Source organism: Thalassophryne amazonica, chromosome 14 (assembly GCF_902500255.1).
Source record: "Thalassophryne amazonica chromosome 14, fThaAma1.1, whole genome shotgun sequence".
NCBI classification, from domain to species: Eukaryota; Metazoa; Chordata; class Actinopteri; order Batrachoidiformes; family Batrachoididae; genus Thalassophryne; species Thalassophryne amazonica.
This window is the reverse complement of record NC_047116.1, coordinates 71,560,848-71,572,896: the sequence shown is the minus strand read 5'-3', so window position 1 is coordinate 71,572,896 and position 12,049 is coordinate 71,560,848. Positions and strand designations below refer to the sequence as shown.

Here is a 12,049-nt window from a genome sequence, read left to right as displayed (position 1 = left end):
ACACTTTCTCAGCAACTTCTGCGATGCTGCCACTGGTTTCTGCCTTTCCTTTGGACCACATTGACAGCGTGGAGAGGGGGGCACCTGCTGCATGGGCAACAGCGGATCTTCCTGACCAGGCTTTGTAGCTCCACTGGAGAGGACACTCCAGCACCATAGCAAGATGCTGGCACAACACGAGAAGTGGCAATTTACCAGTTATAAGCTCATCTGTTTCATCTCGAGGACATCCTAGATCTGCCGGTCATGGAAGAGCTAGACTCGCCACCAACCATGGAAGAGCTTGGAAACACCCATTGACTGCTTTGCTAGTGGGATGGCCCCAGCAAGTGATGGCGTCCCATCAGAAGTCTTAAAGAATGGGAAACCTGTGCTGCTAAAACACCTGCACAATCTTTTCTTCCTCTGCTGGGAACAGGGACACATTTCCCAGGACATGCGAGATGCGAGCATTGTCACCTTGTATAAGAACAAAGGAAACAGAAGCAACTGCAATAATTATCGAGGCATCTCCCTTCTCAGCATTGTTGTGAAGGCCTTCGCCCGTGTTTGCCTTAGCGCATCTACAGACCTTAGCCTCACGTGTTTACCCAGAGTCCCAGTGCGATGTTTGAGTTGGAGGTCTGCCGAGGACATGATCTTTTCAATACACCGTGTTCAGGAGAAGTGTCAAGATCAGAAACCTGCTACACTATATTGCCTTCATCGACCTGACCAAGGCTTTTGACTTGGTCAGTCGAAGCAGACTCTTCAGGCTCCTGCAGAAAATCAGCTATCCCCGAAAACTCCTCGCAGTGGTCTGTTCATTCTATGATCACATGCACAGTACAGTTTGCATCAATGGTGCAACATCAGAGGCCTTTCCAGTGAGCAGTGAGGTGAAACAGGGCTGTGTCCTTGTGCCAGTGCTCTTCGGAATCTTCTTCTCCATGCTTCTCCAGTACGCTTTGAAGGATTGCAGCAAGTTAGTGTACATTCACACCAGGGCTGACAGCAAGCTCTTTGAACATCACCCGATTTCACACAAAGATCACGGTTGTAGACGTCCTCATCTGTGAGATGCTCTTCGATGACAATGCAGCCTTGACATCACACTCATGACAAACATCATGACGCAGGACATAGTTGCTCCCCCTAACATTGATGTATAGCCTGGAAGTCGTGGAGCACTTCATATACCTTGGGTAAATCATCTCTAACTCACTCTCCATTGATGCAGAGATGAACAGCAGGATTGCAAAAGCAGCAGGAGTTATGGCAAGACCAAGCTACAGAGTCTGGAACAACTTCAGCCCCATTGACAAAACTCCGTGTCTGCCAGACCTGCATGCTCAGCACGCTCCTCTACGGTAGTGAGGCATGGACCTCCTATGCCAGACATGAGAAAAAGCTCAACAGCTACAACCCCAATTCCATTGAAGTTGGGACATTGTGTTAAATGTAAATAAAATAGAATACAATGATTTGCAAATCCTCTTCAACATTATATCAATGAATACACCACAAAGACAAGATATTTAATGTTCAAACTGATAAACTTTATTGTTTTTGTGTAATATTTGCACATTTCAAATGGATGCCTGCAACACGTTTCAGAAAAGCTTGGACAGGGGCAACAAAAGACTCAAAGTTGATGAATGCTAAAGAACATCTGTTTGGAACATTCCACAGGTGAACAGGTTAATTGGAAACAGGTGGTTGTCATGGTTGGGTATTAAAAGGAGCATCCCCAAAAGGCTCAGCATTCACAAGCAAGGATGCGGCGAAGATCACCACTTTGTGAAAACCTGCATGAAAAAAATAGTCCAACAGTTTAAGAACAATGTTTCTCAACATTCAATTGCAAGGAATTAGGGATTCCATCATCTACAGTCCATAATATTATCAGAAGATTCAGAGAATCTGGAGAACTTTCTACACATAAGCGGCAAGGCCGAAAACCAACATTGAATGCCGTGACCTTCGATCCCTCAGGCAGCACTGCACAGTAAAAATCTCATTCATAAAAGCTTACATTTATGAAAATTTGGTTGTCAAAACCGAGGTACTATGAACGGAACTGTAAACTTCTGTGGACAGTGACACTCCTCGTGCATACTACAAGATGTCACACCGTCAATTACTTCATGGCATCTTATTTATGCTCATTCACTCTTTTTTGTGACTGTGATTAATTAAACTTAGGTCATGATTATTGCATGATTATTGCATGATTATTTCAATTTATGAGTGCTTCCTGTTTAAATATTCACAAAACCTTATATTGACATGTCTTTGGTTGTTTGTACAAATATAAAATACTGGAAATAAAATAAGACAATATATTGTATTCCTCTCAAGCCTTTATCAAGGGACCTAAACTACAGATGAGAACATACCTACAGGGACTTTTTGTTTTTCTTCCACCACTTTCATTTCTGAATGAAAATGGAGAATAATCCATTGCATGAAAAATCACTTATATTCAGAAAAAAAAAAAAACATTTAAGCAGCAACTCCCGTGTCTGTATTTAGACACATTTGCAAACCTTTCAGTAAAACATTCTCAAGGAATTATCCCTTTTTATACACTGTCATTAAGCATTATCTGATCTTTTAAATGTTTCTCCTGTGATGCAAGTCCTCTGTTGGTTTTGACATTTTTCACTCTAAGTCTTGTCAGACATTGTATCTTACACTAACTGTCCTGCCCTCATAGCTGAAGTACAAGGAGAAGTTTGACAAGGAGATGAAAGGAAAGAAGCCACAGTATGACCTGAAGGAGAGCAAGATTTACAAGACTTTGAAGGACGCCAGTGCACTGGCTAGTGAGGTAGGTCCTCCTAAATGGCATCAATCCACATCTTTTCTTTAAACAGTCAAAACTTTTTTATGTCAGCCATCAGCTCTCCCCCCCCCATTTACCCAAAATGGAATAAATTTGCTTCTTTTTTCTGCTATAGCATGTAGTTTGAATGCTTGTTGAATAATTAGTAGCCTTATTTGCCACAGATGACAGCCCAAGAGACTGCCTGGTCTGGAAAATAAGCAGAGCACTCCGAGGCTTTTTCTTCTTGCACATACAGTTGTGTTCAAAGTTTACATACCCTAGCAGAATTTATGTTTTTAGGCAATTTTTCAGAGAATATGAATGATAACACAAAAACGTATTTTTTTCCACTCATGGTTGGCGGTTGGGTGAAGCCATTTATTGTCAAACTTTGTTGCATACTACCGACAGGTGAAGTACAAGGGTGACCTGAAGAAGCTCCACAAGCCCGTGACTGACATGGCTGAGTCTCTGGCTATGCAGCATGGCCTGAGCACAAGCAAACTGTCCAGTACCGTAAGCCATCATCACTCATTAACCACCTCAAGAAGCTGCTGGGGCTGTTTTCAGTTTCAGCGCTTGTGCTGTGACTTCTTGAGATTTGCCTGAACTTTTAACTTTCATCAATTCACATTCCTCAATAACATCTTGATCGTGTCATGGATTTGTGCACTAAGCTCCTGTCACCTCATCTGGTAGTGAGCCTTACCATTCCCATCCTTGACCTTTGACCTTTCACCTACCCCAGTCACTTCTTCCAATCTTATTTTTAAACCCTTGTTCTCCACTAGTTCTTACCCAACTAGTTCATTGTTAACACCACAATCCCTCCTCCACCATTGAATTTTTTTTTATTACCATTATGCTAACATGACTTTTTAAAATGTTTAAATAACTCTTTCACCAGTTGCCTTGATGGAGATTCATATCTTTGAAAGTTGTTTGTCATAGAAATTAGACTTGTAGTGCAGTGGACTGACAGCAGAATCAGAATCATGGCTGTTTTCCCTTTTTGCTGTGCTGAGCTTTCTTTCTTGACTGGGAATCCCCCCCCCCCCCCCCCCAGTACCACTACAAGAAGAAATTTGAGGACAGTAAGGGTCACTACCACATGATTCCTGACACCCCTGAGCAGCTCCACCACCGGGAGGCCTCTGAACTTCAGAGCAGCGTAAGTGGTGCATACTCCAGGAGTATTGTGCCAAAAAGAAAAATAAATGCGACGATATCACTCCAGTTCTCCACTTTGCCAACATTTTGTGTTTCCTGCACCAACAGGACCGTAATGTTGTATCATCGTCTTTTAAGCTATGCAGTATACTTTAAATATTCTTTTCACAGCACTGTACCCAGCAGTCATATGAGTATATACAACTGAATTTTTCAACATTCCACTGAAAAATTAAAATGCATTTGTTTGTTGTAAGCATACACGTACTTGGTACAATATGCAATCATGTTCTGTAGCTTTATGTCGAAAGCTATTCGCATTTTGGTTGTACAGGGTGTCCCAAAACAACCCAGTCTCATGGCAAGTCATGATTCAGCAGCACAAATTCATTCTAATTCATTCCATGATGGTACACGAAATTAAAAGTGAAGCGGGGAGGTCGGGGTGGTTATGGTAGGGTTGGGGTAGGAGTAGGGTTAGTAATAGTGAGTGAAAAAAAAAAAACCCCGTCACGAAAATTTGACTCATTTTGTCACGGGAGCATGAAATAAAACATGAGACTGGGCTGCACAAAAAAGTGCCACAAATCATTTAACTCTAATTCTGCAACGGCTAATCTGAATTCTGTTGTTTTTGGGTTTTTTTTTTTTTCCAGACATCAAGATTTATGTGATGAATTTTTTCTGATGTAGTTTGAGACTGATCCAATGAGGATGCCGCTTACAATCGAGCAAAAAGGGAAACTAGTGGAATTCTACTCGGAGACCAAATCAATCATGCAAACCCAATGATAATATCAATGTCACTTTGAAGTTAGAAAAGCTCCAGATAAAAAGACAAGATGTAGGACTGTAAAGAAGTTTCAAATTGATATTGTAAACTTTGCAGTCAGGTTGAATGAATGTCTAAACCGCTGTTGGTGCACATATTGAGGACATCTTGTGAATGACAAAACTCTTACAAACTGAGGTGAAATTCATAAATTCATAATGAACACCAGAGATAAAATTCCCTGAGATATGCTGCAAGATGACAGATATCAGTATCCAACAGTGTACATATTTTCTATACAGTGACTTTATTTTTGTGGCATTTTTTTTTTTGGGGGGGGGGGGGGGGCACCCTGTAGGTGTGTACAGTTTGTTGTATTTCTTAGCTGTGATTAGAAAGCAGTTGATGTTATTTGACATGTGTGGACTGCATAGGTGAAGTACAAGGAAAAGTATGAGAAGGAGAGGGGTAAGGGCCATGCTGGACTTTGAGACACCCACATATGTGACTGCTAAGGAGGCCCAGCACATGCAGAGCCAGGTAAAAAAAGAATAATGATAGCTTTCAGCTTGGCTTACAGGTCTCCATTTGCACCTGGATTGGTTGTATTTGCAGATATATTGCACCTTGTGGATGTTCAGCATATGTATATAAACTGTATGTGTGTGTGTGTGCGTGTGTTGTGTGTGTTTAGAGAGATAATTCTTTTTTCACACTCATAATCCACAGTATGTACAAATATCATATAGACAAAATAAAATTAAAGCCACTACATCATATTATCATAAAATGCATCTCAGACTAAATTAAAAATAAAAATCTAATGCAATGCTAAATACCCTTGGCCATTTGAGCATAATCTTCTTTATAATTTGCAGTTGTTTAATTGGTATCCCTGTGCAAAGTATATATACAGTGAGGAAAATAAGTATTTGAACACCCTGCGATTTTGCAAGTTCTCCCACGTAGAAATCATGGACGGGTCTGAAATTTTCATCTTAGGTGCATGTCCACTGTGAGAGACATAATCTAAAAAAAACTCCGGAAATCACAATATATGATTTTTTAAATAATTTATTTGTATGTTACTGCTGCAAATAAGTATTTCACAACCTGTGAAAATCAATGTTAATATTTGGTACAGTAGCCTTTGTTTGCAATCACAGAGGTCAAACGTTTCCTGTAGTTTTTCACCAGGTTTGCACACACTGCAGTAGGGATTTTGGTCCACTCCTCCATACAGATCTTCTCCAAATGTTTCAGGTTTGGAGTTTCAGCTCCCTCCAAAGACTTTCTATTGAGTTCAGGTCTGGAGACTGGCCAGGCCACTCCAGGACCTTGAAATTCTTCTTACGGAGCCCCTCCTTAGTTGCCCTGGCTGTGTGTTTGGGGTCATTGTCATGCTGGAAGACCCAGCCATGACCCATCTTCAATACTCTTACTGAGGGAAGGAGGTTGTTTGCCAAAATCTCACAATACATGACCCCATCCATCCTCCCTTCAGTACGGTGCAGTCGTCCTGTCCCCTTTGCAGAAGAGCACCCCCCAGAGTATGATGTTTCCACCCCCATGCTTCCCTGTTGGCATGGTTTTCTTGGGTTGTTCTCATCCTCTAAACATGGTAAGTGGAGTTGATTCTAAAAAGCTCTATTCTGGTCTCATCTGACCACATGACCTTGCTGCCTGTAGTCCATCTCAGCCTTGTGCAGGTCAACAGTTTTGTCCCTGGTGTCCTTAGACAGCTCTTTGGTCTTGGCTATGGTGGACAGGTTGGAGTGTGATTGATTGAGTGTGTGAATTGGTGTCTTTTATACAGATAACAAGTTCAAACAGGTGCAGTTAATACAGGTAAAGAGTGCAGAATAAGAGGGCTTCTTAAAGAAAAATTAACAGGTCTGTGTGGGCCAGAATTCTTGCTGGTTGGTAGGGGGTCAAATACTTATTTGCAGCAGTAACATACAAATAAATGATTAAAAAATCATACATTGTGATTTTCAGATTTTTTTTTTTTTTTTTTTAGGTTATGTCTCTCACAGGGGACATGCACCTAAGATGAAAATTTCAGACCCCTCCATGATTTCTACGTGGGAGAACTTGCAAAATCACAGGGTGTTCAAATACTTATTTTCCTCACTGTATATATATATAGTCTTACTTACAGTTTGTACATGTTCAGTAAAGCCCCTCTATCAATCAATCAATCATTCATATACAGTATTTAGGTTTATGTGATTTGGCAAGAGCGGAAGTGAGCTTTGAGTTTGCAGACGTTAGCGTGCATGGTGACATCCACAAAAAGTCTTGTAAATCACTCCAAAGGTGTTATTTGGTTACAAAACAGCATGTTCCATTTTAGAAGTGTTTATTTCTTGTTAGCTTTTACAACCCAATTCCAGTGAAGTTGGGACATTGTGTAAAATGTAAATAAAAACAGAATACAATGATTTGCAAATCCTCTTCAACCTATATTCAATTGAATACACCACAAAGACTAGATATTTAATGTTCAAACTGATAAATTTTATTGTTTTGTGCAAATATTTGTTCATTTTGAAATGGATGCCTGCAAACACGTTTCAAAAAAGCTGGGACAGTGGTATGTTTACCACTGTGTTACATCACCTTTCCTTCGAACAACACTCAATAAGAGTTTGGGAACTGAGGACACTAATTGTTGAAGCTTTGTAGGTGGAATTCTTTCCCATTCTTGCTTGATGTATGACTTCAGCTGTTCAACAGTCTGGGATCTCCGTTGTCATATTTTGCACTTCATAATGCGCCACACATTTTCAGTGGGTGACAGGTCTGGACTACAGGCAGGCCAGTCTAGTACCTGCACTCTTTTACTACGAAGCCACGCTGTTGTAACACGTGCAGAATGTGGCTTGGCATTGTCTTGCTGAAATAAGCAGGGACATGTTGTGTGTTGGGGGGTTTGGCTGGATGTTTTTGTGTTGTTTTCTTTTCTTTGCTCTCCAGGTGGTATGCAAACTGGTTTTTGTCTGTGGAGAAGGTGCTGGCAGAAGAGTCCTTCACCCTCATCAGCATTATTAGCTGCACCTGTGGAGGATGTTCACGTGCAGGCCTACTGACTCGCAGCACCTGTGGATGATTCTCACGTGTAAACTTAAAGACTTTCAGCTGAAGCAGATAATGAGATGGCGTTCTGCATTTAAGCCATGAGTGGTTCAAGCAGAATTGCCGGGAACTCGACCTTGTGACGTTCGTTTGTGAGCACACATCAGAGAGTCAGTTTGTCATGTCCACCTGGGGGGTGTTGGCGGTGAATCTGAGTCCAGAAGCGCCGAGGCTTCGATCCTTTTGGGCGCTGGAGAGCGCGCCGTCCTTCACTCCGCCACACAAACCAAATATTTATGTTGTACACTAATTATTGCACTGGAGGGGAAATAAAATCGTTTTGTTTGTGGAACCGCTTTCTGGTTATTTAGCGCTGGGTTCGGTCAGACGTTGGTCCGCTCCTCAACCTGCGTCTGCACATAACAGGACGTCCCTGAAAAGACATTGCTTGGATGGCAGCATGTGTTGCTCAAAAACCTGGATGTACCTTCAGCATTGATGGTGCCAGCATTAAGTTGCCCATGCCATGGGCACTAAAACACCCCATACCATCACAGATGCTGGATTTTGAACTTTGCACTGGTAACAATCTGGATGGTCTTTTTCCTCTTTTGTCCAGAGGACACGACATCCATGATTTCTAAAACAATTTGAAATGTGGTCTCATCAGACCACAGCACACTTTTCCACTTTGCGTCTGTCCATTTCAAATGAGCTCAGGCCCAGAGAAGACTGCGGTGTTGTTGATGTGTGGCTTTCGCTTTGCATTGTAGAGTTTTAACTTGCACTTGTAGATGTAGCGACGAACTGTGTTAACTGACAGTGGTTTTCTAAAGTGTTCCTGAGCCCATGCGGTAAGATCCTTTACACAATGATGTCTGTTTTTAATGCAGTGCTGCCTGAGGGATCGAAGGTCACGGGCATTCAATGTTGATTTCAGCCTTGCTGCTTACATGTACAACCCCAGGCAAAAATTATGGAATCACCGGCGTCGGAGGATGTTCATTCAGTTGTTTAATTTTGTAGAAAAAAAGCAGATCACAGACATGACACAAAACTAAAGTCATTTTAAATGGCAACTTTCTGGCTTTAAGAAACACTATAAGAAATCAGGAAAAAAAATTGTGACAGTCAGTAACGGTTACTTTTTTAGACCAAGCAGAGGGAAAAAATATGGAATCACTCAATTCTGAGGAAAACATTATGGAATCATGAAAAACAAAAGAACACTCCAACACATCACTAGTATTTTGTTGCACCACCTCTGGCTTTATAACAGCTTGCAGTCTCTGAGGCATGGACTTAATGAGTGACAAACAGTACTCGTCAATCTGGCTCCAACTTTCTCTGACTGCTGTTGCCAGATCAGCTTTGCAGGTTGGAGCCTTGTCATGGACCATTTTCTTCAACTTCCACCAAAGATTTTCAATTGGATTAAGATCCGGACTATTTGCAGGCCATGACATTGACCCTATGTGTCTTTTTGCAAGGAATGTTTTCACAGTTTTTGCTCTATGGTAAGATGCATTATCATCTTGAAAAATGATTTCATCATCCCCAAACATCCTTTCAATTGATGGTATAAGAAAAGTGTCCAAAATATCAATGTAAACTTGTGCATTTATTGATGATGTAATGACAGCCATCTCCCCAGTGCCTTTACCTGACATGCAGCCCCATATCATCAATGACTGTGGAAATTTACATGTTCTCTTCAGGCAGTCATCTTTATAAATCTCATTGGAACGGCACCAAACAAAAGTTCCAGCATCATCACCTTGCCCAATGCAGATTCGAGATTCATCACTGAATATGACTTTCATCCAGTCATCCACAGTCCACGATTGCTTTTCCTTAGCCCATTGTAACCTTGTTTTTTTCTGTTTAGGTGTTAATGATGGCTTTCGTTTAGCTTTCTGTATGTAAATCCCATTTCCTTTAGGCAGTTTCTTACAGTTCTGTCACAGACGTTGACTCCAGTTTTCCTCCCATTCGTTCCTCATTTGTTTGTTGTGCATTTTCGATTTTTGAGACATATTGCTTTAAGTTTTCTGTCTTGACGCTTTGATGTCTTCCTTGGTCTACCAGTATGTTTGCCTTTAACAACCTTCCCATGTTGTTTGTATTTGGTCCAGAGTTTAGACACAGCTCACTGGAACAACCACCATCTTTTGCAACATTGCGTGATGATTTACCCTCTTTTAAGAGTTTGATAATCCTCTCCTTTGTTTCAATTGACATCTCTCGTGTTGGAGCCATGATTCATGTCAGTCAGCTTGGTGCAACAGCTCTCCAAGGTGTGATCACTCCTTTTTAGATGCAGAAAAATGAGCAGATCTGATTTGATGCAGGTGTTAGTTTTGGGGATGAAAATTTACAGGGTGATTCCATAATTTATTCCTCAGACTTGAGTGAGTCCATATTTTTTCCCTCTGCTTGGTCTAAAAAAGTAACCGTTACTGACTGCCACAATTTTTTTTCTTGATTTCTTATAGTGTTTCTTAAAGCTAGAAAGTTGCCATTTGAAATGACTTTAGTTTTGTGTCATGTCTGTGATCTGCTTTTTTTCTACAAAATTAAACAACTGAATGAACATCCTCCGAGGCCGGTGATTCCATAATTATTGCCAGGAGTTGTAGAAAGTTCTCCAGATTCTCTGAATTTTCTGATTATATTATGGACTGTAGATGGTGGAATCCCTAAATTCCTTGCAATTGGACATTGAGAAACATTGTTCTTAAACTGTTGGACTATTTTTTGATGCAGTTGTTCACAAAGTGATGATCCTCACCCCATCTTTGCTTGTGAATAGCTGAGCCTTTTGTGGATGCTCCTTTTGTATCCAACCATGAGTGTCCTCAGTTCCCAAACATTTATAGAGTGTTGTTAGAAGGAAAAGTGATGTAACACAGTGGTAAACTTACCACTGTCCCAGCATTTTGAAACGTGTTGCAGCCATCCGTTTCAAAATGAGCAAATATTTGCATAAAAACAACAAAATGTTTGAACATTAAAAATCTTGTCTTTGTGGTGTATTCAATTCAATATAGATTGAATAGGATTTGCAAATCATTATATTCTGTTTTTATTTACATTTTACACAACATCTGAGCTTCATGGGAATTGGGGTTGTACATAATATATGACAAAGAGGTTCTATTTACACACAAACAAAGCGGTTTGCAGCTAGCCTGTGCTGTCACCACGCTAAAGTCCACAAAATATCTTGTAAATCACTTCAGAGGTGTTATTAGGTTCCAAAAACAGCATTTTAGGTTTTAGAAGTGTTGCTATCTTTTACAGAATATATGAGAAACATTATATAAACACATAAATGAAGCAGTTTTACAGAGACCTGCCACTGACGTCACTGTGCCATATATATATATATATATATATATATATAAAATAAAGAAATCATTAACCTCATTTGCTCTGTCTGTATGAGAAAATATCAGACCTTTGTGTCTTTTGCACAGATCTCGCGTACACCTCAGTCTGATATTTTCCCGTACAGGCCTCGCGCTCAATTAATAATCCTTTGTTATTAAAAAATATGAATATGCATAATGTACTAAGTGTAACATGGTGGGGGTTCCAGCTATGGTGGCAATTCCAGATTACCAGTCTGCACATGCGCATCAATTCTCAACATTGAAATTATGGAGATCGTTAGAGTTTTCAGGAATCTCCACCATGTCTGCCATTTTGGTGAGCTCATCTTGAAATTCTGACATGGCACTTGACCTGTTCTTCTCACTCACTCGCTCACTCACTCACTCATCCTCAACTGCTTACTGTAATTAAGGATCATGGGTGCTGGAGCCTATCCCAGCAGTTATAGGCCGTGAGGTGGGGTACACCCTGGACAGGATGCCAGTCTGTCGTAGGGCCACATATAGACAAACAAACACAGTCACACACGCACGTATACATGTGGTCAATTTAAAGTTTCCAATTCACCTAACCTGCATGTCTTTGGATGTGGGACGAAGCTGGAACACCTGGAGAGAACCCACACAAACACAGGGATAACATGCAAACGCCACACAGAAAGGCCACAGGTGGGAACTGATCCCAAGACCTTGCTGTGAGGCAACACTGCTAACCACTGTGCTGCTGACCTGTTCTTCTGTTTGATATTTTGATATAAATTGACATGTTACTGAGACCACAAAGAAGCAACAGGTAAGTTAAATTGGGGTTATCATTGCACATAT

At 40.8% G+C, this 12,049-nt stretch overlaps 1 protein-coding gene across 1 annotated transcript in view; it reads left to right on the top strand.

The window, feature by feature from the left end:
- Nucleotides 1-12,049, top strand: part of LOC117524088 (nebulin-like) — a 267,815-nt gene that overhangs the window by 199,191 nt on the left and 56,575 nt on the right. The window contains 5 exon segments of the mRNA XM_034185819.1: nucleotides 2,699-2,812; nucleotides 3,221-3,325; nucleotides 3,876-3,980; nucleotides 5,186-5,224; nucleotides 5,226-5,291. Of these exon segments, the coding sequence (XP_034041710.1) occupies nucleotides 2,699-2,812; nucleotides 3,221-3,325; nucleotides 3,876-3,980; nucleotides 5,186-5,224; nucleotides 5,226-5,291 (429 nt within the window).